This window comes from Malaya genurostris, chromosome 3 (assembly GCF_030247185.1).
Source record: "Malaya genurostris strain Urasoe2022 chromosome 3, Malgen_1.1, whole genome shotgun sequence".
NCBI classification, from domain to species: domain Eukaryota; kingdom Metazoa; phylum Arthropoda; class Insecta; order Diptera; family Culicidae; genus Malaya; species Malaya genurostris.
In genome coordinates, this window is record NC_080572.1 from 279,238,818 (window position 1) to 279,266,013 (window position 27,196).

General features: G+C 38.0%; 1 protein-coding gene across 4 annotated transcripts in view; it reads left to right on the plus strand.

Annotated features, from left to right (window-relative positions):
- Window positions 1–27,196, plus strand: part of LOC131435466 (SPARC-related modular calcium-binding protein 2) — a 74,458-nt gene that overhangs the window by 31,840 nt on the left and 15,422 nt on the right. For all 4 annotated transcript variants that reach the window (XM_058603376.1, XM_058603380.1, XM_058603377.1 and 1 more), the window contains exons 3-6: window positions 25,414–25,570; window positions 25,654–25,914; window positions 26,145–26,374; window positions 26,467–26,581. In XM_058603376.1, the coding sequence (XP_058459359.1) occupies window positions 25,414–25,570; window positions 25,654–25,914; window positions 26,145–26,374; window positions 26,467–26,581 (763 nt within the window). The remainder of the gene's footprint in view (window positions 1–25,413; window positions 25,571–25,653; window positions 25,915–26,144; window positions 26,375–26,466; window positions 26,582–27,196) is intronic.

The following is a 27,196-nucleotide window of genomic DNA, read 5'->3' on the forward strand; positions in this document are numbered from 1 at the left end:
TACTAAGAACCGAGGAATCCTCTGCATTCCCACATGCATCACAGGAGAGGATACTTTGTTAGTAAATGTTTTAATAATGTTATCATGTGTTTATTGCTCTGGGTAGCCGGCTACCAAGAATGTTTTAAAGTATTATCGTTTTATGTGTTACATTGTGCTGGCAATATAATGCACGAAACAGTCAATCTCCGAAATTGACAAAACTCTGGACAGCCGGCTGTCGAGTATGCAGTCACTCGTTTATGCATCTACCTTTCGCGTTTTTTTTAGTCATGCAAAAAAAAACACATGCGGATTGATAAAAAAAAAGGTATCATCTCACTGCTAGGTGGATTAGGCACGTTTTTATAAATGAAACTACGTGATACAAAATAAACGAGCGAATAGGATTTAGACAAAAAAGTTGATTCATTGCATTGAAATATTCTAAACAGTTATTATAAAATCATTTTAAATCACCAAACAAAGGTCAACAGATTTCACACGCGTCTTGATTCTTTATTATTTCCGCTTTATTATTTTAATTATTTATTGAAATTGTTAGTTATACTAGTTGATGTGGGCAGCCGGCTACCGAGAAAAATATGAATTTACTATTTGAACTATTAAAATCAAGTGTTTTTTACTATGTATTCAATATACCAATATATGTTATCGCTGTTATCAACTTTGTAATATACACGAATTTGCGCAATGGTTGATTTTTATCATTCATTTTATAATCCTGAAAGACAATCAATAACATGGAAGAAGAAATCATTCCTAATAAAACTTTTCTCCGAAGCTAGACGGAAATTGATAGGTTGAAAAAAGAGATGATTTAGTAAAATAGAGTAATCAGAAGTAAAACATTGAAAATATCTGATAACTGAAAGGAAAAAGAAACTCCTGCAATTGTCGCCTTTTACGACATGGAAGCAGGAACCCAGTGGATCTATTCTTGGTTCATTTTTTTCCGCCGGATTCCACACGGCATCTAGGCTGGTACAGTCCGGAGAGAGCTAATAGGTACTATCAATCTCCTAGTGGAGCCCAGCCCCTAGTTATTTCGAAGAAAAATTTTATGACAAAAAAGTTTATGTTTCGTTTATGTCTTTTTCCGTAAATACAACACGGGAAGTCGCTATCGTTTTTATACCTGCCAATATAGAGAAGGCAACCGCAAAGGCAAAATTCCTTTCGGCAGTACTGTGCCATCTAGTGGCTAGTAGTCATTACAGTGTTAACGTTTTTTCGGTGACAGTATGCAATATAGCCACAAACGAATTTCCAGACATGACAGTCACGATCTTTTTTTGGCGCACATCTACGGTCCTCCGTGAAACTGGCAACAATGGTGATAAATTGGTTGCACTGCTGAGTTCCCATCATACATTCCTAATGCAAATGTCAAACCGCGAGAACCCTTTCGATTCGGTAGCTCATTTGTATATATTGAGATTTTATGGCACACTTTGGTTGAAATGATAACAATGCAATTAATCTCGCGCTCCACCAAGCGGTGAGTGCGGTCCTTTCAGAAGGTACCGGGAACGAATCACATTTTTTAAAAATATTTATAAGCACGTACATGTCTTTATTATTTATCTTTGATATAGCTGCCGATTGGCATATTGCCGCAAAACGGAAATGTAGAGTCACTGCTTGTTTAGAGATGATATTTTCAGCAAGAGCTGTCAAATCGGTAGGAAAATTTTTAATTACTTCATTTTTTCAACGATTTCTTATAAGAACGAACAAACTCATTTAAAAAATCACAGTAGAAGTTGAAAAAAAAGTTTTTACTCTGAGGTGGTAATGTTGATCTTAATTCATTGTGCGAAAACTAACGTTTATTTAGAATGGAGCATTAAACTAGGTTTAATACCATTTTTCAAATGCCTGGAAATAACAGATAAAGTATCCAAAATAAATGGTACTCGATCGCTATATATTCCAGTACTCAAGAGATCAACATTACACTGGATTCTGTTTAAGAAGCTGTTGATCCGAAAAAACCTAACCTTACCCAATTTCTCACATTTCTGAAGGTTTTACATGTTTAATCGAAGTTTACACTAGATAAAGTAGTAGTAATCACTTTGAAATCGATTTTCTTCTACTCCGAGTGTACTTTTATTGCTGATATCTATTTGTACTGTTGAATAAACGATAAAAATGTTGCAAATCACTACTGCCGATATGAAAATCCTCCTTTTCGTGGGTCCATTTTCCATTGGCAGGTGTCACTACCGGTAATTCAGTTTCGCGGCAATGTGCCAATTGCAGAAGCCAATTCAACCATTAATGTTGGTTGAAAACAACAAATCATTTTTCTAATTCAACTAAAAATTGGAGTGTGCCTTAGCCTTAGCCTTAGCTAAGAAATGACAGCACGTTCAATTCAACTAAAAAATAGCCATTTTAACTAATATTTTATCAATATTAAGGGAATGAGAATTAAAGAATTTAAATTAGCAAAAGTAAGATGTTTTAAATTGTCTCAAAAAATAATTAACTAAAATCAGAAAATCAACTAATGTTTTCGTCAAAATGCTGATTTCGGTCTTTCCGTGTTCTTTTTGTAATAGATAAGGTAGAAAAAAGGTGGGTGAGTAATGTCACAGACATAACTGGAGGACGGGAATACGAATCAAAATGATAATCGTTCGTTTTAGTTGATTGTGTTAATTTCACAACTTTTACTGCCTCCAGATTTGAAACGGTGTGTTTCTACTAAAGATTGACTTATTGATGACAAATATTTTTACCACACATTTAACTAACGCGGAACAAATGAGAGTACAAAAATGTTGTACGGAATTAATTTCTGGCATTCAGACGCAAATTTTGTGCTGCAAAAATTTTACGAAGCTAATCAAATTATCCTAGATTACCATTTGGTTTTAATCTCAGATTTACAAAGAAGCAATCTTTATAGTTCTTTAGATAACATTTAGAGTCATTAGAAGGGTTGTTTTTGCATAATGTTCTACATTATTGTCCAGTTTTCGTTAAATTTTGCTCGAATGTAAATGACCAGCAGCAAGATGACGCAAGCGATCTACTTCGAAATTGGTTCTTAGAAAGTCCCGCAATTGATTCAATACTGAAGTGAATTATTGGTGTTGGAACTGGAACTGAGCTCTGGACCTGAACCAACCGGAATAATAGATGTAAATAGCAAGAAATTTTCGTACAGTTCTTTGGGAATAAATTAATAGTACTATGAAGAACTAAACAAAACTCAAAAATTGCAATTTAGTTCTAAAACTGAATACTGAATTCTGAAACTGAATTTAGCAGTTCAGTTCAGTTGAGAGCACGACCTGAGCGTTTGAGGTTTTGTACCATGCAAAAGGTCTGCTCTCATTACTAGCGACTGCTGCTCCCGACGACTGAAGTCCAAATGAGAGCAAGGCCTGAGCGTTTCATGCTTTATACCTGGTTTATTCTTACTGATGTTACTGGGAGAGCCTTACCTCGACATCTAGTTCCGTCTGAAGCGCTAGAAGATATGAACGATTTATGGTTATCTCACGCCGTTGAGAATTTGATCACAAATTCCTGTTCACATTTCCTATAGCTTGCAGAAAAAATTTTGTTGTTGGGTTAAGTGAAAATGGTTAAGTTGAAAATGGCGCCCTGTAGTAAAGTAAGTCGTATTCACGACAAAAATGTTATTTATTTAGACTTTCGAAAAGAAACATGTAAAGTCGAGCCTCATTTTTCTACAGTTACTATAGAACTCCTACTTACCTACTTAATTCGATAATTTTTGATAAATCTAAGCGTAAAAAGTCATGGAGAGAAGAAGATATTTTTTAACACTCATTACTCCGCAACTCCGGAACCGAAGGTCATATCCGAAAAAGCGCAACCAATAAAAGACCATAGGAACTTTCATTTCAATCAGCATTTTTAAAAAATAGAATTCGTTGAGAGTTCCATTTAGAAGTTTACGATCTCTAATTCCGACGCTTCCGGAAAAGTGAGCTTACATCAGCGTTACACACACGTACATAAATTTGCAAATCTTGACAAACTGAGTCGATTCGCTTCTATATGAGAAAAGCGAGAAAGCGGGCGACTCTGACTTCGAGTAAAACGAACACGTGGTACGCGCCCTAAATAGCAACTCACAAAAAAAAAAAAGAAAAAATAAACAAACTCCCGTGGATGCCGTGGTGCGACCACCCCGGTGGTGCGATTGTCATCTGCCTACAATTGGCTTGAAGCCGAAATTTTTGGTTCTTTTGGTTCTAGTTCGCTGTCAAATACTGTGTTTAAGCAGTGTTCACATCTTTCTTCATGCGGTTGCACCAACATAAGGAAATGATTTCGATGGAATATAATCAAACTATAACAAAGCACTTTTTTTCTTATTCAAAAAGAGGTAAAATTACTTGTTTTGCAGAGAATACTAGACAAGAGTTATATTTATATTGGGTTTGAAGAAATTAACTTTTGACACCAGTGTGGTTTGATTGTATGGTATGAACGTAGCTTAAAATATTGTTGACAACAACGCCACCAAAACAAAATGCGTCGGTTTCAGGAACCAGCTTCCATAGTAGGGGGGTGGGTGCGACCCGAGAAAATTTTCAGAGCGAAACTATGCGATTGGAGTCCGATCTAGAGTGACCCCAGGTTGCTAAAACAAACTCATGTTTGGGCGACTCTGGGTTAGCTTTCGGGCTGCTCTGATCAATAAACGAAAACGGTATTTAATGTACGATGTTGATGTTCGATTTGACGTATTGGAAACAGTGTTGCCGTATCTCAAAATATATGGAGCAGTCCTCGTAGAATGTTTGTAATATATACGATTACAAGTGGTTACAAATCAAATACCAGGTTGGCAGATATGTCTGTAAATCTGTAGATTTCTTATGAGAGAAGCAGATATTTGTTCGCCTGTAATTTTTTTCAATGTTTTCAAGGTATCCTGTAAACTCCAGAATTTCACCAGGCATTTGACGAAATGTTTAGACCTTCGGAATTATCTTAACTATTATTTTTGCTTTCTGAAAATCCAAACGCTAAAAGGATTGGTTTTTTCTATAACCATACTGGAATTTACCATAAAAAATGCTTAACATAAAAATTAAATAGAAGTTGAAACCAAACAAACATCAAAACCACATCACACCTTGTCATTATAATCGATATAACTAAATGGTTCATTAAAATCTAATACCACATCTACAACACGCTGGACAAGTTTTTCCACACTCCACAGATTTGATGACAACGAGTGATAGCTTTTTTCGAGATTCGAATCGAAAGTTTATGCATAATTTCTGATTATTTTTTTTTCGAACAACGAACGACAGATTTCGATTGCCAATGAATACGACATAAATTTGTTTATGTTTGATTATACGACCACGTGTTATACGTCGGCACCAGTCAGGTGTGCAAAACTTTAGGCAAAATATTCAAATGACACCTGCGCAGCCAAGAATCCAATGGAAGTTTCCCCAAATCATCCCCGGAATGAATGGTGATTCATATTAATCGGTTTTCTTCGTCATTTCTTCTTTCGTTTCCCTTCCAAACAACCATCCAACCTCCAAGCAGTGTTGCAGTATCTGCTCTGGATTGGATTAAACTGAGCTGAATGAACCAGTCATGCTACCTAATTGTGTATCCGGACTCGGAGAAAATGTTGTGAAGTGAGTAAAGCAGAGTTAAAATCAGCCCGGTGGCAAGGATAGGACGCTCCAGCAAGTGCTAGCGTGGCCAACATCTGGGGCATTTGGTGGGCAATCAGAGCGCTCAAAGTACGGTAAACAAACATTCGAGCATTTCAATTCGAGTAAAATCTTAATTTCCTTATCGTAGTGATGATATTCTGATCGATAATTTGCGGGGAAGTGGTTTAAAGGGTACTGAATAAACAAGTAGTTTGTAATATCCAGATTTTTGTTAGCCATTCTTCTTCATTGTTTTGGTTTTTGCAGAATGATGCTGGCCACAGTTTCATGACGTCATAGCAGGGGGCTGGTTAAAATCAATTAATTTAATGCGCTTGTTAGAAGAGATCCGAAAATTATGGACTTGTGTCTGGCATGCTTACACAGTTTCGCCAGAACGTCAACGAACGGATGAAAAACAATGCACGTCATTTAGCGTCGCGAGCGACGCAACCAAAAGCCAGAAAAGAGTACCAATAATTTAAAAGCAAGTAGTATGCTCACATATCGCAGTCAATTTGGGCATGGTCCAGTGTCGATTTTAAACGAGGAGTATGACCACAATAAAGTTGCGACAGTAGAGGATCGGATTGTACTTGTGGATAGATTGATTGTTACGATTACGCAGTAGTCCTACGTCAAAATTAGGGGAAAGCATATTTTTTACGAACATTTTCAATCTCGTTTCATTTCGAAACCATGGGCTCTCATTCGACGTGTTACGACCTGGCACGCTACAATGCAAGCAGATTTATTTGATTTCAGTCATCAACCCAACGACAATTAGATAGAGAAAGCTAGAAAAGAGCAATTCCTGAAATGAGTAACAGGTCACATCATTTACATCAGAAAAGGTTGCAAAATCAGGAGTTTTGTCTTTCTCGTTTAAAGTAACGGGTGTTTTTTAGGAGATTTGTTTTTTTCGATAAGGATTAGGATTGTTTTGACAGTGTGAAGTGACGTCTCTACTCAGTATTGTTTGGCAAATCATCATGAATAGGTTAACTCCAGAACAACGCTTTCAAATCGTGGAAATTTTTTTTTTCAAAATCAGTGTTCAATTACAATTGTTTATAGAGCACTTCGTGAATTTTATGGTGCACATAATCGCCCGTCTGAGATTATCACAAAGAAAGTAATTACAAAATTTCGGTCTACATTCACTCTTTTGGAATGAGAAGAGTCTATGGGCTGGTGGAATCATCGGTCCTTATTTCTTTAAAAATGGAATCGATACAGAACCATAATCAATGAGTTTTTGTTGCCAAATCTTCAAGATATGAATGTGGACGAAGTGTGGTTTCAACGGGATGGTGCCACTTGTCATACTGCGGCCGAAACTTTCGACTTACTGAAAGAAAATTTCAACTACAACATTTTTTCTAGAAATTAACCGGACGCCTCTTGATTATTTTTTGTGGGATTACATGAAGTCATTGGTTTATGTGGATAAACTAGCAACGATTGATGCTTTGGAAACCCATATTCAACGTGAAATACGCCCTCAAATGCTTGAAAAAGTGATCGAAAGTTAGACCTCCAGAATGAAGTTTGTGAAAAATAGTCGTGGCGGCCATATGCCCGAAATCATATTTGAATATCTACAATATATAATCTGCCAAATAAAAAAAGACGGATAGGTAATATCAGAGACATAATTGGATAACGTGAATACGAATAAAACTGGCATGCTTTTCCACGTTTTGGAAAGTTTTCCTTTAGTTTGAGCGAGTTCTATTCCTCTTTATTATAAAAAAAATGAGAAATAATATGATAGAAATACATTTATGTCGAATCTTACCAAAAATTTGGTGCAATTTCATTTTTCATCATACTAAAGTAAGCAAGTTCGTACAATGTTGGTGACGACCGACGTATAACATGTAGAAAAAAACAAATGAAACCAAAAAAAGGGTGATTTTTAAGAGGTTTAGAATTTGATTTACAAAAAAACACAACAAATTTAAGAAAATTGATGAAATCTTTATTGCAATCGATAGAACGATCAATATAGTTTTATTTTTCAAGATGATTTCATGATAATGTTGGCCGTGGATTCGCTTTAGATGGCCCATGGACAAGGCTCAATTTTTCTCCACCGGCCCAAAACCACACCAAACAGTAACTTTTTGGGATGCATTGATAACTCTTACAATGCTTCTGACTGGTCTTCACTCCAGATGCGGCAATTTTTCTCGATAACGTATCCATTCAACCAGCAATGAGCTTCGCCGCTGAACACAATTTTTCGATAAAATGTGGATCCAACTTTGTCAGCACCAATTCATGATTAAATTATAGACCAAACGACGATTCATGTTTAAATTATAAACCAAACTGAACAAGTTTGACAATAATACAAGACACGATTAACGCGTGATCTGTCAAAAACAGCGTTGCCAGAAAGATACCACATATATAACACAGCCAAAGGAAGACAAAAGTTTCGTGCATAATTTTCATTCGCGTAGCTCCTTCAATTACCCAGTAGCAAGCCGGTTATCACAGTATCCACGGACTCTTGCTCTCTGAAGTAGTTCGGGAGTATTTTTTGCAAAGGGATTATAAAATACTCATGGTTTATAACCATCCGCTGTAATTTCGTAAGCCCACTGCGCTCAATCATTGAAAATATTTCATATTTCTATGTGTCGGTTTCACGATACGCTCTTTGTGATGATTTGTTCAATCCATGCTGTTGAAATTTGCCGCGCCTTTTTTTGCTTGTTTATATCAAACATTCTAGAAAACTCAAATTTTGAGTTATTTGTGGTTATCTGAAACTACTGAAAACTTTATCATATATTATTGAACATATTTCTCACAGTATGGAAAAGAAATTGTGTTGCTGCCTTAAATACAACAAGAGATATTCACGATTGAGTTCTACCCATTATTGTACAGGGGGGAATTTGAAAAGGCGCCCCATAGTAATGTAAGTCGTATTTACGACAAAAACCTTTTTTAATCCACCTGATATTACTAATATTTTCAAAAATATCACTAGAAGATTCTGAGAAGATTTTTTTTAAATCTTGAATAAAATAAGAAATTTTCTTCGGGTACAAACTAACATAACCTTTTCAATTTGTAAACAGTTATGTCAAGATAATAAGAATTTTTCTTTATTTTGCATCATCATGACTTGTGAAAATCGGTTTAACCGTTGCTGAGAAGTCCAAGTGAGTTCTGTTTTTGAAGCTTTTCTCACTATTAAGCGCTATTCACACTAGGCCGTGACGTATCCGGAACGGGACCGCAACGTGCCAGGATTTATTTGTAAAATATTGTCATCATACCGTGCACTCTTCCTGTCGCTGTCGTTTTTATTAGTAACATAAAGCTTGCTTCAGATAGAGTTGGAACAAAGACAATTGCCTGTATTTCAGTTATTTATGATTGAATTCAAGATCTTTTTTTATACAAATGTAGCGTTTTATTCATACTTTATGAAAAAATACGAATAAAATTATTCGTCACGGTTTCGAAGGAATTCTAGATTTTTTCCTGTAATACGGCTCATTAGGCGGCGCACACCTTCATCGTCCATCGTTTTAGCTATCTTATTCCACCAGGTCGTCATCTGATTGATGTCTTTGACAACCTTTTCCTTTGCCTTGAATCTCCTCTTCATGATTGCCCAGTATTTCTCAATAGGGCGGAACTTGGGGCAGTTGGGTGGGTTAAGGTTTTTCGGAACAAACTGGACCCCTTTCTCTGAATGCCATTCTTGAACGACTTTGCTGTAATGACAGCTTGCCAAATCAGGCCAAAACATTACGGGATGGTTGTGGGATCGAATGAAAGGCAAAATTCGTTTTTGGAGACACTCTTTTTGGTATAGTTCCGATGTCGAAACTTTCGTTTTTTTTTCCGATGACGAAAACTTTCGTTTTTTTTGCCACAGCTGCAAATGCAATTTTCTTGCAAATTTGTCGGCAAAAACTAATTTAAATTTGGCTGGAACGTCACCCCGAGCCGTTGCCAAGTAAAATTTTTGACATGGGATTTGCCCGAAGTCAGCCTTGACATAGGTTTCATCGTCCATCAGAAGACACCCGTCGACCTGGTCATATAGTTTCCGAGCACGAATTTTGACCACACTATTTTGTTTTATGGTCCGATTTGGATGTTTGCTAGCTCGATACGACTTAATTCCTTACCGGAGTCGACAGTTCCACTCCGACGATTGGCTTGAGGCTTCCGAATCGTCGTCAATGTTTCCTTATACCGTTTGATAACGCGCCATACGGTATTTCTGGGCAATTTCAGCTGTTTAGCTAGCCTAGATGCAGACCACAATGGATTTTCCAAATAACTGTGCTCAATTTTTTCCCTTCTTTCGGCTTCCATGTTGATTGTTTACAAAGTACAGTCGATTTGCGGAATGTCAAAAATCATACGTGAAGCTGACAAAATTCCCGACACGTGGGCGCCAAGAACTTCCAAATCCGTCCACCAGGAGCGCCACAACATGAGCAAAAGTTTGTTCCAATTCTAAATCAAGCAAGCTTTAGTCCCAAAGTAGTTTTATATATTCACTAACTAACAAGATCTGCCAACTAGATGAATTGAGCAGTAAGTTTTATAAAAATGTGCACCTCGTTTCGCTATCGCTTGTGGAAAAATACTCATGAAATTGAAAATTTTCACTAATCGCACTGTAGTATCGGAACCGGATGTCGGATCTGGATCTCGGGGATTTTTTTAAAAGAATTTCAAGACCTTTTATTTGCTCCTTAGTTCGTGAAAATCGGTTAAGAAATTTCCGAGAAAATTGAGTGCGCATTTTTTAATAAGTTTGCACATATTTCCTTGTAATTCCGGAAGTCGGATCGGAATAAAATTTAATAGCAGACTATGGGACCGTAAGACATTTCATTTGGATTTGAGTTTTTCAAAATCGGCTCAGTAATCTATGAGACAATTGAGTGACATTATTTGTCTCACACACACAAACATTTAATTTTTCAAATTTTATCATAATTTGTTGGTTTCGTGTCGATTGTTACTGCTAATGCATTCCAGGCTTTATTCTCTATTGAGTAGTAAAAGTATAATAAAACATTAATAGAATAAGTTCATATTTCGTCGTAACCCGTTTTATGGTCCAAAACTGGCATGGCAGTACATTCACCCTTCTTCTGTATTAGAAAGAATATCCAAACGCGCAATTGATGCTGCTAGGTTTACGATCTTTTATAAACTTACCTACTTAGAACGAAAGCACGTGTCAAATAAATACTGCGTTGTCTTTCTTCACAATCAGAACCCTACCCTACCCCGCACCCGGATTCCATCATTTCAGCACAACTATGCTGAATTCGCGAAATTAACGCTGATTGAACTGAATTGAGGTTTATGTCTTTGATGGAAGGCGCAGATAATTCAGCTACATACCGATGAGATTAGTGCACAAATCACTTCCACGGAAGCTCCCGGATTGTTTTGTTGGTTAGACATTCAATGGCCTTGTCAGTCATTGTCCGTCAAATCTTTGGTTTGGTACGATCTTGCTAGTCGAGGATGACGTCCGAACGAGCAAGTTTGTTTTTACGATCATTATTCATTCGTCGATGGTGTCGCACAGTTCAGTGCCCTAATAATGATTGCTAATGTCGACTGGACGGACCGACTGTGAGAAGGGCCACATTTGCATTATGATTCAATTTCACAGATCGCAGCCTTCGAAAGCCGATCGCTTCCCAGGAACCGAACCGATTCCACCGAGACTTCATAATTATTGTTATTATTGCTGTTATATGTGTTTAACAAACGATAATCACAGCACAGCGATCGTTAAAACTAACAATCATCTCGTCTGTGTTGCGAAGAAAACGAGCACATTTCGCGCGAACCGCGAGACGAGCTGCATTTTTCCACACTCGGACAATTGTCTTCGGTAGCAAAAGAAAAACAATTTTGAAATAAAATTCTTATTTACAAGCATTTGAATTCAATTGATAGCAATATTGTGAAAACCACGGAAGCGGAATAAAATTTCCCATCACATTTATGACCGTTTTTTTCGCTGTGCAATCTCACTGTGCGCCGGCGCTTGGATAATGTTTGTTTTATAAAATATATAGATAATGTTTTAATTACAAATACTCATAATTGCTTGTTTTATATGCAGCAGTGCTGTCGAGTGCCGTGATCGCGGCATTTAGCGTTTCGGTTTCGTTCTGTGTGATGCTGCAGTGAGTTGGCAAAACACATTACCGGCTTGTTTTACACCATTTCGTTCGACATTCTCAATTAGCTTGTGACGTTGGTTGCCCCTAACAACAGAAACGCTGATTGTTGTATCTACTTCGAACCGCGGTATGGTTTTTCTATTAAAAATTCCGCGAGAACCGGCGACGCACTCCTGCATTGTTCTGCAATTGAATTATGCCCCAAAAGTTTTGGGGCCTCCACTTCGCTGCCGTACAGCATACTAATAATAGTCCTCGTTGACGGTGACAATAAAGTAACGACCGTCCAGTAATTTGATCCCTTCCCAGATATATTAGCAAACACCATCGTTTTGTTTTGATTTAAGAGGAAATTTGCATAAGCGCCGCCTGTCAGTCGCGCTGACCAACAGAAATTCCGTCGAGCATTAGCCGGTTTCTCGCATACTGTGGTACGGTGGACGGGTGTTTTTTCCGCATATTTGGCGTACCATGAAATTCAACACTTTTTAAGGAACTAGTCGGCGACTAATTTGGCACCCGTCCGTCCGTCCGTCCTGGCGGGTGGCTGGCTGGATAGGGGACGGGCACAAAAACAAACAATTCAATACCTACCTCCTTCGGCCGATCGATTGGCGTGGAACATGGCGAAAAGCTCCAACGTGTTTTTGGTCGGCATTTCGCAACTTTCGACGAATAGGGAAAGCATTTTTTTTTGTTTGATTACGGTCAAGTTACGGACAGAGTAACTGTGGATGGCGTCCGAGTGTTTTTTTTTAACCGCGGAGATTCGGCGATGAATTTGATTAGCGGAGCTATTTTTGACATGTTTCACGTAATCGGATCACTGAATGTTGACCTAGACGATGGGGAATTGGTCGTGAGTCATGAGAGTGGAGTTTGAGCACCGGAATGTTGATGATAATTTTTTTTTCCTGAACTGAAAAGGATAATGACCTACAAATGATTTCTAGTACTCTTTCGTATAGTTCGCAGCTAATATAGATAAAACTTGTTCGCGACAAAATCTAGATCCAAATACGAGTATCTCTGGCAATATTTCATCAACTCGTGAAATATTTCGCAGACTGATGAACGTACGTTGTATAAAATCAATTTTTGGTTATACTACAAGCTTTTAGATCGAAGTCGAAAAGAAGAGCAAATGCGAGAAGCGTTTGTGTGCCGTCGCAATGAAAATCCGTGTCTGTCAGTGCGAAAATTTGCAAGAAGATTGGTTTTTCCAAAAACAAAAAAAGCGGAATGCATCGGCGAATTTTCAAGGACACGTTTCAAGACTCATTGTGAACGAATTTCTTATTCAACTGGTAACTCGGATGATCAAAATAACTAAACAACTGCGTCTTCATGGACACTGTTTGTTATTTCGAATTTGGTTAAAAAAAGGTGCTGCAGTATGTATAAGAATTATTTTAAATTTCGCAATAGTTACCTGTTTTCAGGAACCAAGACGCCAATAAATTGATAAACATTTGGATTATATTGGGTATCAAATCATTGCATGTGACTGATTGTATGTTTTACATTTATCTAACTAACTAACACATGGGCTGGAAAGTCCCGGATCTAACAAAGAAAACACGATTTTTTGATTCAAAATTCTTTATTCACCAACGTAATCTTCATCAAGAGCAACGCAATCATTCCAGCGACGCTATAACATTCCAATACCACTTTTGTAGGACGATTTATCTTTTACCACAAAATAGGCCTCAGTTTCAGCGATAACCTTTTCATTCGTGCCGAATTTCTTGCCAGCGAGCATTTTTTCAGGTCTGCGAACAGCCAGTAGTTGCTGTGAGCCAAATCTGGCGAATACGGTAAATGTGGGTGCAATTCGATGATCAATTCATGTAGTTTTGCCATTGTTTCGATTGACTTGTGACATGGTGTGTTGTCTTGAAGAAAATTTTTTTTTTCTTTGCAATTTCAGCCTTTAAACGTTCCAATAACGCTATATCATATTCACTGTTAATGATATTTCCTTTACCAAGATAGTCGATAAATATTACACCACGCACATCCCCAGTCCGTGCTCGCATCTCACCCGACGCAGTCGAGAATCGTTTACGGTCGAAACAACAGAAACAAAGACAATACGCCAGTGAACAATAGAGTGTACGGAATGGTCAAGTACGATTTAACAAAGCCTGAATCTTGGCCTACAAGACCAAAGTTAGACCAGCAACAATTGAAATTGAATTCTTACTTAAAGAACGAATGCATCTAGACGCTAATAATGTAAGTGAGATTCAATTTAACAAAGCGTCTAACTGTGTGTACATTATGTTTAAACGTGAAAGAGATGCAATTGCATTCGCTTCGGTTAACAATGAGGTGCACAGCGTTGAATGTGATGGACAATGCCATAGAAGTACGCGTGCATGACCTCCCCCCGCAGGTCATCGATCAGAACGTTCGGGAAAATATGTCGCAGTACGGTGAAGTACTTTCCATCGAAAGGAAAGTATGGCGGAATTTTTTCCCCAGTATCCGGAATGGCGTGCGAGTGGTACGTATGCATCTACGTAAGGCAATTCCATCTTACATCATTTGTGGTCAAGGTGGGACACATCCGTGTAAAACGCAGATTACCTATGAAAATCAGCTGGTTACATACCAGTTTTGTGAACAACCTGCACACTACGGTAAACCTTGCACCGAAACTGCGAAAAGGACATCTTCAACCAAAGACAAGGTCAACCGTTCAACAATGGAAACTAGTGAGCGCAGTACTCCTGTTTCACCATCAAACCAACCAGCAACTGCAACCAATGTACAACAAAGCGCATCTAAAGCAACTATCAACGAGCTCAAGACTACGAACAATAAGGAAAACGAAACGAAGACGGACACCAACAACAATATAACCGATGAGGCAATGGATGACGAGACGAGCCACGAACAAAGTGCCCCTCAACCCTCGCAGGAGGGAAATGGAAGTACTTCTCCTCCTAGAAAAAGAGTGACGAGATCCACTTAAAAAAATGCATTATTCAAAAAATCGGCTAATTCGGCCACGTAAAGCTTGTACGCAAATAGGCCTGAATAAAAATACCTTTTAAATAAAACCACGCACATCCCAAAATACCGAGGCCATATTCTTTTCCAGCCGATTGTTGTGTTTCGGGCGCTTTGCTGTCCACTCAGGCGACGATCGTTTTGATTCCGGAGTGAAGTGATAAATCCATGTTTCATCCATTGTCACATATCGACGCAAAATGTTTTCTGGTGCTACCGCCTCATTTGGACGTCCACTGCGTTCTGCATCATCGGTGGCTCTACGACCACGTTTGAAGTCAGCAAACCAACGTTTTATTGTTGTTTCGGATGAAGCGTAGTCTACATAACACTTTTCAAGCCATTGCATAGTGGGAAAAATCTGTGCGGTATTCTAGAATAGCCTAATTTTATGTAAAAAAGTCTGGAGAATCGATTAGAAGAACCCACACTGGCCGCACGAAACGTTTTGGTGGCCAGTTTACCCCAATTCCTTCACTTCATGAGATCCTTACTGTAAATCGTCCGGCCAGTGTAGGTTCTTCCATTCGGTTCTACAGACTTTTTACATAAGATAAGCTGGATTTATAATAAGACTTCCAATAAGTTTTACCGAGATTTATGGACGATTTACAATAATATATCATGAAATGGAGAAATGGGGTAAAATAGTCACCAGAACGTTTCGCGCGGCCAGTGTACACTCTTCCATTTGATTCTTTAGACATTTTTACATAAAATCAAGCTGTTTCAGTAAACCGCACTCGATTTATTTTCAAGTTACAGTACAAGTACTACAGAAAACTCTAAAACTGCTGGGTATTTGGGGTAAAACGAGCCGGATGGCGATTCTTGCGGCCATTAAAAACCATTCCGTTGAATTTCTTGGATTTTTTTTACAAAAGAAACAAGTGCCAAGAGTTGTCTTTTTCCATGGTTCCCGATTTCTTTGCTTGAACGGTATTTTTTCCCATCAATAAGCAGTGTAAAATTAGAACACGAAATTGTTTTTGATCCATTGTTCTGAGAATAACAAAAGTAACGTCACTCTTAGCACAATAACTCACAAACTAATGAATAGAATATCATAAAATTTGCACAGCTGTTTTTTTTTCAAGTTAGTATTAACTGAACTTATAACTAACGCCATCTATGTGTTAGGCACGGCACTTTTCAGCCCGTATCCTAAAATCAATGAACGTTCATTGTATAAAATCAATGCGAGAAGCATCTGTGTGCTGTTGCAATGAAAATCCAATGACTTTCGGTTCCGGAATTAAAATATGATGCGTGCATTTTAAGCCGACGAAGCAAAAGGGAGAAAAATTGTTCCAAATTGGGCTCAAAACTGTTCCAATTTGTAAATCATGTTAGTTATTGACCATACCGACATCGGCTGTATCGATCACCGGAATCCAATTCCGGAAGTATCGGAAATAGTGGTCAAAAGCTTCAAAACAAAACACAATTATATTTCTTCTCGACGGTTCAACCGATTTTCACAAACAAAAGGACCAAATAAAAGGTAATTTTGAGCTACAGAGAACAGTGTGTATAAAATTTAAAACCGCCATTGCTGAATAAAACCGAAAAAATGTTCTTATTTGGCTGGAAACTATTTCGATTTTTAGCCCGAAACTATTTCAGTTGTTAGGCTATGTTATGTTACGCCAAAAAAAAATCCTTGTTTCAATTCAATGAGCAGTTTTTTTTTCAAAAATACCACAGTAATATTATTGGGAATGCAAGTCACATGATGAAGGCATCATCACATCTCTAGGCAACGTAATGTACGACTGATTATTGAAAAATGAGTTATAAATAAAAACTCGGCGAGCGACACTCCAGTGCTCCATGATGGAAAACTACTAGACGAAAATTAAGCTTCATTTTTCTGCTTTCCGATGCCGTGTTTTGTTTCTTCCTCCCTTGTTTGGCGTTTCCATTGCAACCGTGAGTGGGAACAAAACGTGTCAGGTTCTTTTTGCTTGGACTTTGAAATTCGTCAAATTTCGGCTTATCATTGGTTTTCAATTGCATTTCAACTCATCAAAAATTAACGAATTAGAGCTAAAATAAAATAATGCATACAATTTCAATATTGGTTTGAAACATTTTCTTTAAAACATTGTTGTCAATTCAACTCTTTCATAAAACGATGTTTGTGTATGTGTGTTCATTGGATAACAGTTTCGCTCAGATCGAATTTGATGTTTAAGGTTAAGTGTAATTTGCATCTAGGAAATTTGCATTGGCGCCATTTGGTGTTCTTCGGTAGCATTTATTTACATCAAATAAATTTCGCAGTGTTAAAAGGGGGAAATGGAATTGACTTTATCGTTCATTTCCAGAATTCCTGCACAACTTTTGACGCAAAGAAGTTGATTTATACAAAAATGTCGAAAACAGAACTTAATTTTCAATAATCTTTGAAATTTTTTACAAAAACCACATTTATTTCGAGGCGATTAGTTATAATTTTTATTTTTATGTCTACATTCGCGAAAAAACTAAAGCGCATAAGATTTTTACATTCTTAGAAAGCCTCAAAATCTTAATTAAAATCTAAGGTATTCTTACTGTGGAATCTTTTGAAAACGGCATAACACACATATGTTCAAGAAAAAAGCTTGAATTTTGATAACCCTGGATTTGGAAATCGAGACTAAATTTTTAGTTGTCAAAACATTGCAAATCCGACAACTAGAAGTGCTACAGTAAAACGAACAGTGTGTCCAGATAATAAATTACAGGGTGGTATGTGCAAAGCAAAAAAATAAAATACAAGCACAGATAACAGATATACAGGCTCGTACAAAACTTTTCAAAATCCTGTGTACATTTCAAATAATTATAATTATTATTACTTCTATGTAACTCCATTTAGCCTCTGTTTTAATCTCGAGGTCATTCGTCGAGATTAAAAATATTACTTGATAGCCAATTCTACCGACTTTGGCTATACCGATCTCAAGTTTGCAGTTTTGGGAGTGCTGAAATTAGTAGTCAGATATTCCAAAACAGAACTCACTTTGATTTCTCAGAGATTGTGGAACCGATTTTTATAAACCCAATGAAAGACCCATACCGTAGGAGTTAAATTTTATCCGGGATCCGACTCCTGGTTTAAATGATAAGTGCTTAAAATCCAAATTTGTCGTTTGAACTTGGTCATACAAACTTTCATTTTCTGGTCCCGATAGTACCGGAAATAGTAATAAAAAACACTTAAGCACTTCGATTTCTTGAAGATGATGAAATCGATTTTCTCAAAACTAGATTCAAATATAAGGTCATATAGTATAGTCTCTTAAGTGGCTGCTTAAGAGTTTTGCCCGGATACGACTTCCGGTTCCAGTATTGTAGGGTAATGGGTGTTTTCGGAAATAGCGGAAGTAGTAATCGAAAATTCAAAAATGGAATCAGCATCCATTTCTCCTAGTTGGATTAAAGAAGGATTTCTCATCAGAGCATGCCCTTGAATAACACATTTTATCTTGACGACGAAACATTTCAGTCTAGATTATGATGTAATCCAATACTTTGTAACGGTGATAATACGGTTCTGTCAGTTTCTATTTGATGTTCGTATATTCTATCTGAATGTGTACCCTGGAACGTGCCATGCTACCGTTTCAAATTAACCAGAATTTTTTTCAAACCATTAATAATTTCAATGGCCTGTCTAAGCAAATCAAACTAGGTCGAAATCTTTCAGGAGAAAACGACTCAAAATAAGCATATACTGTGGAATATTACTTGGGCAAGATCACTTCTACTGACGGAATAGTCGTTGTCCCGTTAGCTCAATATTCACCTAATCTTGAAATCCCTTGAAATTTTTCCATGGCCGGTGAAGGTCAAAAATGATCAAACGAAACCCCTTACTTGCTTGTACAACTCACTCACTCAGGTGGAATATCATCCACTGTGGCCGAATCATACACGACGCATACTTAACGGGGCAGTACGGGCGGTATGCCCTAATGGGATTATTATTTAATATTATTAATAAACAATGCAATAACAGCAACGGCAAACAAATAAAGCATCCGACACCCCGGATCGGATTGGATCGGTACGTGCGGCCGACGTCTGCAGCCTTTTTTGCCTGATAATAATATAACAAGTGGCAGTGTGTTTGTGTGTCCAAGAAAGAAGACAGTGTCGGTGGTCGTCGGCGGATCCAAGTGTGCCAGGCTGACATGACATGACGGTGCGGCCAGAGGAAGAAATTAGCAATGTAAAAAGCTCTTTAAGCTGATCGATAAGGTGGCCTGGGAACGAAGCTGCGGTGAACAGGACGGGCTGAAGTAATTTGCAAACACTGATGGAAATTGGCGCCATCATTATCGTTTTGCTCATAATTCCTTCGGCGATTTTTACCGTTGCCGGAGTGGAAAAAACACGTAGTCATAAATATCAAGGGGATACATCTCCTTCGAATTGGGCTCTCCGAGACTAATCATTGTGCTTGCGGAGAAGGTTATCGGGATATTGATCATGTCGTTTGGACATGCGTGGAGTATCGTGATGTCAGATCTCAACTAATAAATTCTTTGCGTACCCAAGGTAAACTATCCAATATCCCAGTTCGAGACATTCTTGCTTGTCGTGACCTTTCATACATGAAACTTATTTATCATTTCATAAAGAAAATTGGAGTTTCAATTTAATAAAGGCCCCTTTTAAGACTTAGTTCTGATCCCAGCTGCGTCCATGAGTTCAACCAATAGCTAAATTAGAATAAAAATTATGTAATGATACAAACAAACTCGAAACAGTTTATGAAATTATCAACAAAATGTCTGAAAATAACAGCTTATTTTATAATTTATAGAAGTTAATCGTTTGGTTCAAATAATATTTCCGAGTAGATTTCATAATTAATGACGAGTTACCTAAGATGATATTTAAGCTATAAGAGAATATGTTTTAATAAATTCAAAACGTTGTGACTATGTTAGAATTAAATTAGGATAAGAATATTATGTAAAAGTGATGCTACGGCGAAGAAAAACTTATGTAAACTGCCTTAAGAAATAAACGTATTTATGAAAAAAAAAAAAAAAAATATCAAGGGGAGTGATTTGTTTTTTCACTAGTGATAATCATAGTCTTTCAGGTTCAATGTACAAATGGACATAGGCTTCATGCCACTACTCCAAAACGGTTGCATGTCATTTGGCCACCGTTTGCTTTGCATAAAGGTCATTTGGCATAAAGTCGATTGTCATAACGTTCGTTTTGGTATTTAGACATTTGGCATTGGATCACGAAACTGTATACAGCTAGTAAAAATTCGAAAACATCCAACTCCTAGTGGTGTAATGATGCCTTTCCTAATCAGTTATATTCTCATATATAATACTGTGGTATTCTATTCAAAACTCAATATTTAACACACTTTACCCTAATTCACACAATATTTAACACACTTTACCCTAATTCGGATTAAATTCAGGAATTCCGTATGGGACCCCAAAACCTTTTATTTGAATTTTAGTCATCAGTGCATATCAGTTTATGCTAAACTTTAATGCGACCTAGTAGACCATCATAAACCGCTAAGAAGACGTAAAGTTTCTGCTACTTGCAGAACACTTTTATGTTGGACTGTTTATGTTGAACTGCTAGGTGGCATTACAGTTCAACATAAACTGTTATTCACTGATGAGTTTAAGACGAAACGTAAACAAAATTGAAAAATAGTTGTTTCAAACCGATATCTTAGTTCGTTTTTCAAATTTCAATGCAGCTCATTTTCGCTACTGCTACTGCTTAGTTATTTGATCCGTATTTAGCTATACTTTGATTTCCGTTTTTTTTGTATCATGTCAATAATTGACACTGGCTAAATGTCTCAGCTTGCACTGACCACACTTCTTCCAGTATTCGATAGAGTCATTTTTCCGATGTCATCTTTCAACTTATCTTCACGATGGATAAATTCCATGATTAGAATTTCGAATTGCTACTGCATCCACTATATTCGCCAATGTTGGCCCCCTAGCGATTATTTTCTGGTCTCAAATTTCTAAAAGAAGCTTGCAGTAAACAGATGAGGTCAATGTTGAGACTGTGTAGAAATGTTGGAACGTCGTTGGAACAATCGTAACATTTACACCAAAAAATGAACTTTTTTCTGATGGTGATAAAAAAAGTTAAGACAGATGATTGTTTTTGATAAATTTTCCATGGAAGGTAATTATTTAAGCTTGCTTTAAAAAAAAAATCTACGCCCTTGCGAGCGGCCTTCCGACAGTTAACCGAAACATTCGTCATGGCGGACGAAAACATGCGTGTAGGCAGTTTCAAAGTTCAGATTGAAAATTAAATTCCAGAATCCAGATGCAGATTGCAAGTTCAAGTAAAAAGTCTCTGTCAAGAATTTTGGTCCAGAATGTGAGTCTAATTTCAGAATTCATATCCATAAGTTCAGAATTGAGGTCCAGCATCCCGTCCCAGAATTCAGATCCAGACTAAGAATTCTGGTCCAGAATCGAAGTATTGATTTTAGGTTCAGAATTCAGATTCTGTACTCAGATCACAAATTCATGATCAGAAGTTAGGTCAAGTTACTCAATTCAGGTCCAGATTCTGAGTTCCACGGAATTCTGGTCTGGAATTCAGATCTTGGCTTAAAATCCATGTACAGAATTCAGGCCTAGATTCAGAATCCAAATAAAGAATTCTGTATCAGGTTCTGAATACAGAATCAGGATCCAAGGTCAGCATGCAGGTCCAGAACTCAGATTCAGAAACCAGGTGCTTAATTGTTCTTCAAAATTTTGGCCCAGAATCCAAGTCCAGAGTTGTTCCAAGTTTCTGAATCCAACTTCAGGTTCAGAATCCAAAATCAGGATCAAGTTCCAGGTTCACGATGCTGGTGCATTCTCAGTATCTCTGTCAATTTTATTGAGTAAAAATCTTGTTTGGAATCCTGAACCCAGCTCTAGAATTCTGCTCCAGATTTAGACCCAAAACCTTCATTGAGAGTTCATGCCACGAAATCGGGTTCAGGTCTAGAATCCAAATCGATGCTCTGTATCCAAGTGTAAATTTCTGCCTCTGGTTTAGAATCTCTGTCAGAATTCTGGTTCAAAAACCATATCCAGATTCAGTAACCTTGTCGGATATCCAAATCCAGGGTTCTGGTTAAGAATCCTGGTCTAGACTTAGAATCTCTGTCAATAATTTAAGTTCAAGTTTAGAATCGAAACACCGTAGAGAACTCAGGTCCAAGTTTGGGCAACTCTGTCAGAAATTCAGAAAACAGAATTGTTGCGCAGAATCCAGGTCCAGAATCTAGGTTAAGGTTAAGGTCTCTGTCAGGAGTTCAGATTCACAAACTAAGCCCATGTCTAGAATCCAGATCCATGTTTCGAATATAAGTGCTGAATTCTGCTTCAAGTTCAGAATCCATATTCGGATAAAGAATCTCTTTCAAGACTCCAGGTTCAGACTGAGTATTCTGATCCAGAAACCTTGTTCGATAGTTCAGTATTCTAGTCCTGTGTTCAGGACCAGAATCCAGCTCTAGATATCGCTTAGTTATTACTGGGTGAGAGGACTTGCGAAATTTTCTAACAATCATAGAACCAAATACTAACAAATGTAATAAACAGTTATAATTCCGTCCGCAACCTTCTCCTGTCCTGGAAAATCGTTCTGCCAACTGCCAACTTTACGCTAGAAAAGAATTTGGTATTTGATCTGACTGTGCCCGGTCGGTTCACATTTTAGTTGATCCCCTGTGGTCCAATTTCACACTCAAAACCTGTTTTAATCCAACTAGTGGTGTAATGATGCCTTTCATTGAATAGAAATAGGAAAGTTTGTTCGGACTTAATCTAACAAACTCTACAAATCCTGTTTACCCTGTAGTTTCGGAACCGGAAGTAGTATCCACAACAAATTTGGGAATTCCGTATGAAACTGTTAGACTTTTCCTTTGAACCTATAAGTTTGTGAAAATCGATTTGGCCATCTTGAAGGAGAGTGAGTGAGACCTTTTTGCAGTTTTTATCACCATTTCCAATTCTTCCGAAACCGAATTCAGATGATCGGAATAGCCAAAGTTGGTTCGATGGGTCGAAGCTGAGGGCAATTTGCTGAATTAAAATTTTTCTCAACGAAATTTATACCCTTTTCCGCAAGCCAATTGAGAGTGGTTTTGCATAGTGAGCCGACGCTAAATCCGGCCAAAACAGTGGAGGAAGCATAATACATCTTATATGAAGGCAGCAATCTCTTCTGGAGACACTCAGATCGATAGATTTCTGCATTTATAGTTGCGGTAGTGTACAAAATGGTTGACTTCAAACCACAGGAACATATTGCTTGCCATACCAGTACCTTTCGACCGAATTTCTCCACTTGAATCGACTTGTCCGCATCGTTCACATCCTCCCCAACGACCACAGTAAAGTATTGTGAACTTGGAAGGGTTTTTGAGTCCTCCTTTGTATAAGTCTCATCGTCCATCAAAACGCATTTATCCGGACATTGCAGAAGACGCGAATACAATTTCCGGGCCCTTGTTGCTGTACGCTTTTTCTGTTCTACACTTGGTTAGATATCGTCGAGATATTCTGCTTCTTGTAGGTCTTCAGGTGATTTCGCCTCTTGATACGCTGGATCATTCCGACACTCGTTCCTGCTTTTATGGCCGAATTTCGTATTGACATTGATTTGTTTTCCATGATTAGAGATACCACTTTCTGGTCCAGTTTCGGTTTGGAAGAACCGTGTTTTCTACCTTTTCCTTGTAGCTCGTTAAAAGAATAGTGTTCCCTAAACTTATAATTGGTGGTTTTAACATGGCATGATGAATTCCAAACCGCTTCGCCAATTTACACATAGTAATACCCTTCTCACTTAGCCATGTGTCCAGAACTTTAATTTTCACTTCCACTTCCTTCCTTCACGCGACATTTTGAAAACGCAGAATTTCATCCGCACAAACAAGTAAAGAATTGAAAGCTGACAGCCAAACGCACAGCATACTGCGATCTGAGCATAAAAAACCATCACAAATACATGCGTACAACACAAATGTATGCGGATAGCTTATTTTCGATACACTCCTTATGAAAGATTATCCGTTTATACATTTCAAAAACCAATTACGGCTCGGCAAAGCAAAATTTCAAAATTCTATGAATACTAAGTTATGATAAATTTGATTTCGAAAACTTAAGTGTTTTTGGTTTTTCAAAAATCGGTCTTGTTTTTGAACAATTGATCAAAAACGCGATTCATGCATTCCGCTACATTTCACCTTAACAAGAAAACGGAAAATTGCATTCACTCGAAGAACGTTGAGAAGAGAAGACGTTTTTAGTTGATGAAAAACAAAATGTCCAAGACTAAAAATGATGTGTGATCCAATTTCGCACTTAAAAACTTCATTCCTCTCTACCAGTCGATTTCACTTCATTTCTCCGTTTGAGCAATGATATGTGAGGTTTTGTTGTTGTTTTGTTTACCTAATGTTTGAACGATAGGGTCTTGAATTAACTATTAATTGAAATTGGGAAGCAAATTTTTTTTTGTATAATTTCTATTTATTTTATATTTAAATCTCGATTTAACTGCACAAATGTTGATTGTCTCAGAATTTTAATAATTTCTTTCTACTTGGTGGGTAGTAGAACGTATACTTTAGAGCTTAGATTGTTTTCTAATAGTACCAAGATGCTTTAGATGCCGGAACGGGCATATCTGGGTGTCCATAAAGTGCCGCACAATGTCCGTTTTCGATGCGGCAGGGGTGCCGTTGTTCAGAACGAAATCGCTTCACTGTTTTTGCCATCACGGTTAGAGTTCGACTGATGGAGCTGTCAAATTTTGTCTGCTGAGTCATGGGCCACTATGATTGATGCTGCATGGGTAGTTTCGTCAGTGCCTTCTAGGAATTCATTGATGAATAGAATCGAAATTTGGAGTGTTGTTTTCTTTGTAAGATCGAGGATTTATTAACCGACATGTTTTAATATTTGCAATTCAATAAACACATAATTAAGATCTTTTGTTCGTCCCGATTATTCAAAGATAATCAATTTAAAATTCAAACCCACCACACTGCTAGGTGTATCTGATGGTTACTTTTTTGCTATTCCATCTAGTGATTTCCTTTTATCCGCATTGACTTTGCTGGCAAATGCCCCATTACGGTGGTGCTTGGCGAGCTATTTATTTTTATTTCTTATTGTTATCACCGCTACTGTTTCCCTGAGATCGTCTGGTGCAAAATTTCTCCCGCAATGACAAGTGGCATTACACAATCCGGCCGGCAGAACGTCGACTGTTCCGATAAATGACTGATCGTTGCCGATCAAGTTTAATGAATGCGTTTTGTCTAATAGAGTCTAGCTTGGCTTCCAGGGAGAAGCATTCGTTTATTTTGCGAGTGCAAACATGAGATGAACGATAAAATATGACCGTTAAAATGTTTCAGATTAGAAATTGTGACAAGTGGTGGCGGCTAAATTAACTTTTATTGTTTCGTTTGCTTATCTGACTGTCGTTTGCAGATCTCGGAATGCACGGCCAAAGGTGGTGAATGTGACGAGAGCAAGGGGCGCCCGGTATGCGGCACCGACAACCAAACTTATCCGACCCGGTGTCACCTGATTAGAGCGCAGTGCAGTGGTCATCAAGTCAGCCTGAAGCATCGTGGCACCTGCAAAGGTAAGCGAAAACATGATCGGTTTTAGGCATTCGTGGTGCATGTTCAGAGCCACAGAAATAATGCGGGTTTCGTGTCGTTCCAGATGTATGCCTCGCGTCCAGAACCTATGCCCTGCAGCATCGATCCAGTTCGGCATATGCGGTCAAGTTCGTACCCCGGTGTCGGGAGGACGGGACCTACGCACCAGTTCAATGCCTGGATAGTGTCGGATGTTGGTGTGTCAATAGCCAAGGCAAACGACTACCGAACACGACGGTCCAGCACGGTAAACCGGTTTGCGTAAAGAAGGGCAAATCAAATCAACGCCGGTCTTCACCGAGAAATCCGGTTAGAAACAAACGAAGTGAGTGCTTCTTTCTTTGTTTTCCTAATCCTTCGGATGACTAAAATGTTTGTCAATCCAATAATTTATTATCGTATTCGGTTAGGGTCTTCTTAAATTTTAAGTGTTTGTCGACTCTTGAGATGACAATAGCCGAATCAAGGCGGCGAATTTAGGCGACAAACGACCAACCATAAATTGATCGGCTGTCTGTCGCACCCCAAAACTAATAGTTTCGTTTCGTTTGACAGGTTGTTCCCGCATGGACCGTGCCGTGTTCAACCGCAATCTACAAAAGTTGTTCGAGAACGAACATATTCGGGTGCAGCAAAGTGTAAGAAGTGCTACCGGATTACTGGGGGTCTCCGGTACCGTTAGTGAAAAGACCGTACTGGAGTGGAAGTTTGCGTCGATGGATGGAAACAAGAACGGGATGCTGGACAAAAATGAATACCGGGAGTTGAAACGATTGATTAAGAAAGTGAGTCACAGCTCAGAAATCGACTGTGGAATTCGAAAGGGCTCAAAATGTGTGTAAACAAAATGATTGTTTTTTTTTTGTTTTGAACGCAGGTTGTCAAACCGAAACGCTGTGGCCGTTCGTTCGGTAAAAGCTGCGATGCCGATCAGGACGAGCGGCTGTCTCGGCTGGAGTGGTCCAACTGTTTCTCGAAAGATAACCTAACACGTGAGTATCGAATCGTGCTTCCGATCATACCGAATCGATCAACCACCCAATCTATAAATAGCACTAACTAATATTTGCACTCACGACTGTAACCTGTATCAACCAGAAAATGTTTCACCTTCATCCGGAAAGCTCGACCAATTTTGCAAGTCGGTTTTTTTTTGTTCGCAGGTTGCTTTGTTTCCAAGTCAAATCGACCTGGCGTAACGGCTATACGTAGAATAGACCAACAAATTAATACTGATGACGAGAAAATTAGCATCACGCGCGTCCAAACCGTCCGAAGCCGAGAAACATTCCGAAATCAGAATTCGACAAACGAAGATTTATGGGTGCTGACGATTCGTACCTGCTGTAAGGGTGATTAAACTTCCGACCAGTCATGATTGCAGTGAAAGTGACAGATCGTTCTTACCGAGTTTAAATTGCATAAGGTCGGGGTAAGACACGACTTTTAAGGTGATACGACTAAAGTACAATACATTTTGAAATGAGTTCAAAATTTCATCTTTCATCTTTTTTAATTTGAATTGATGAAATTTGATACACGAACAAGAATTATAGGATGATGTTCAAATTAGTGTTGGGAAAATTATAATCAGAAAATGTTCATTT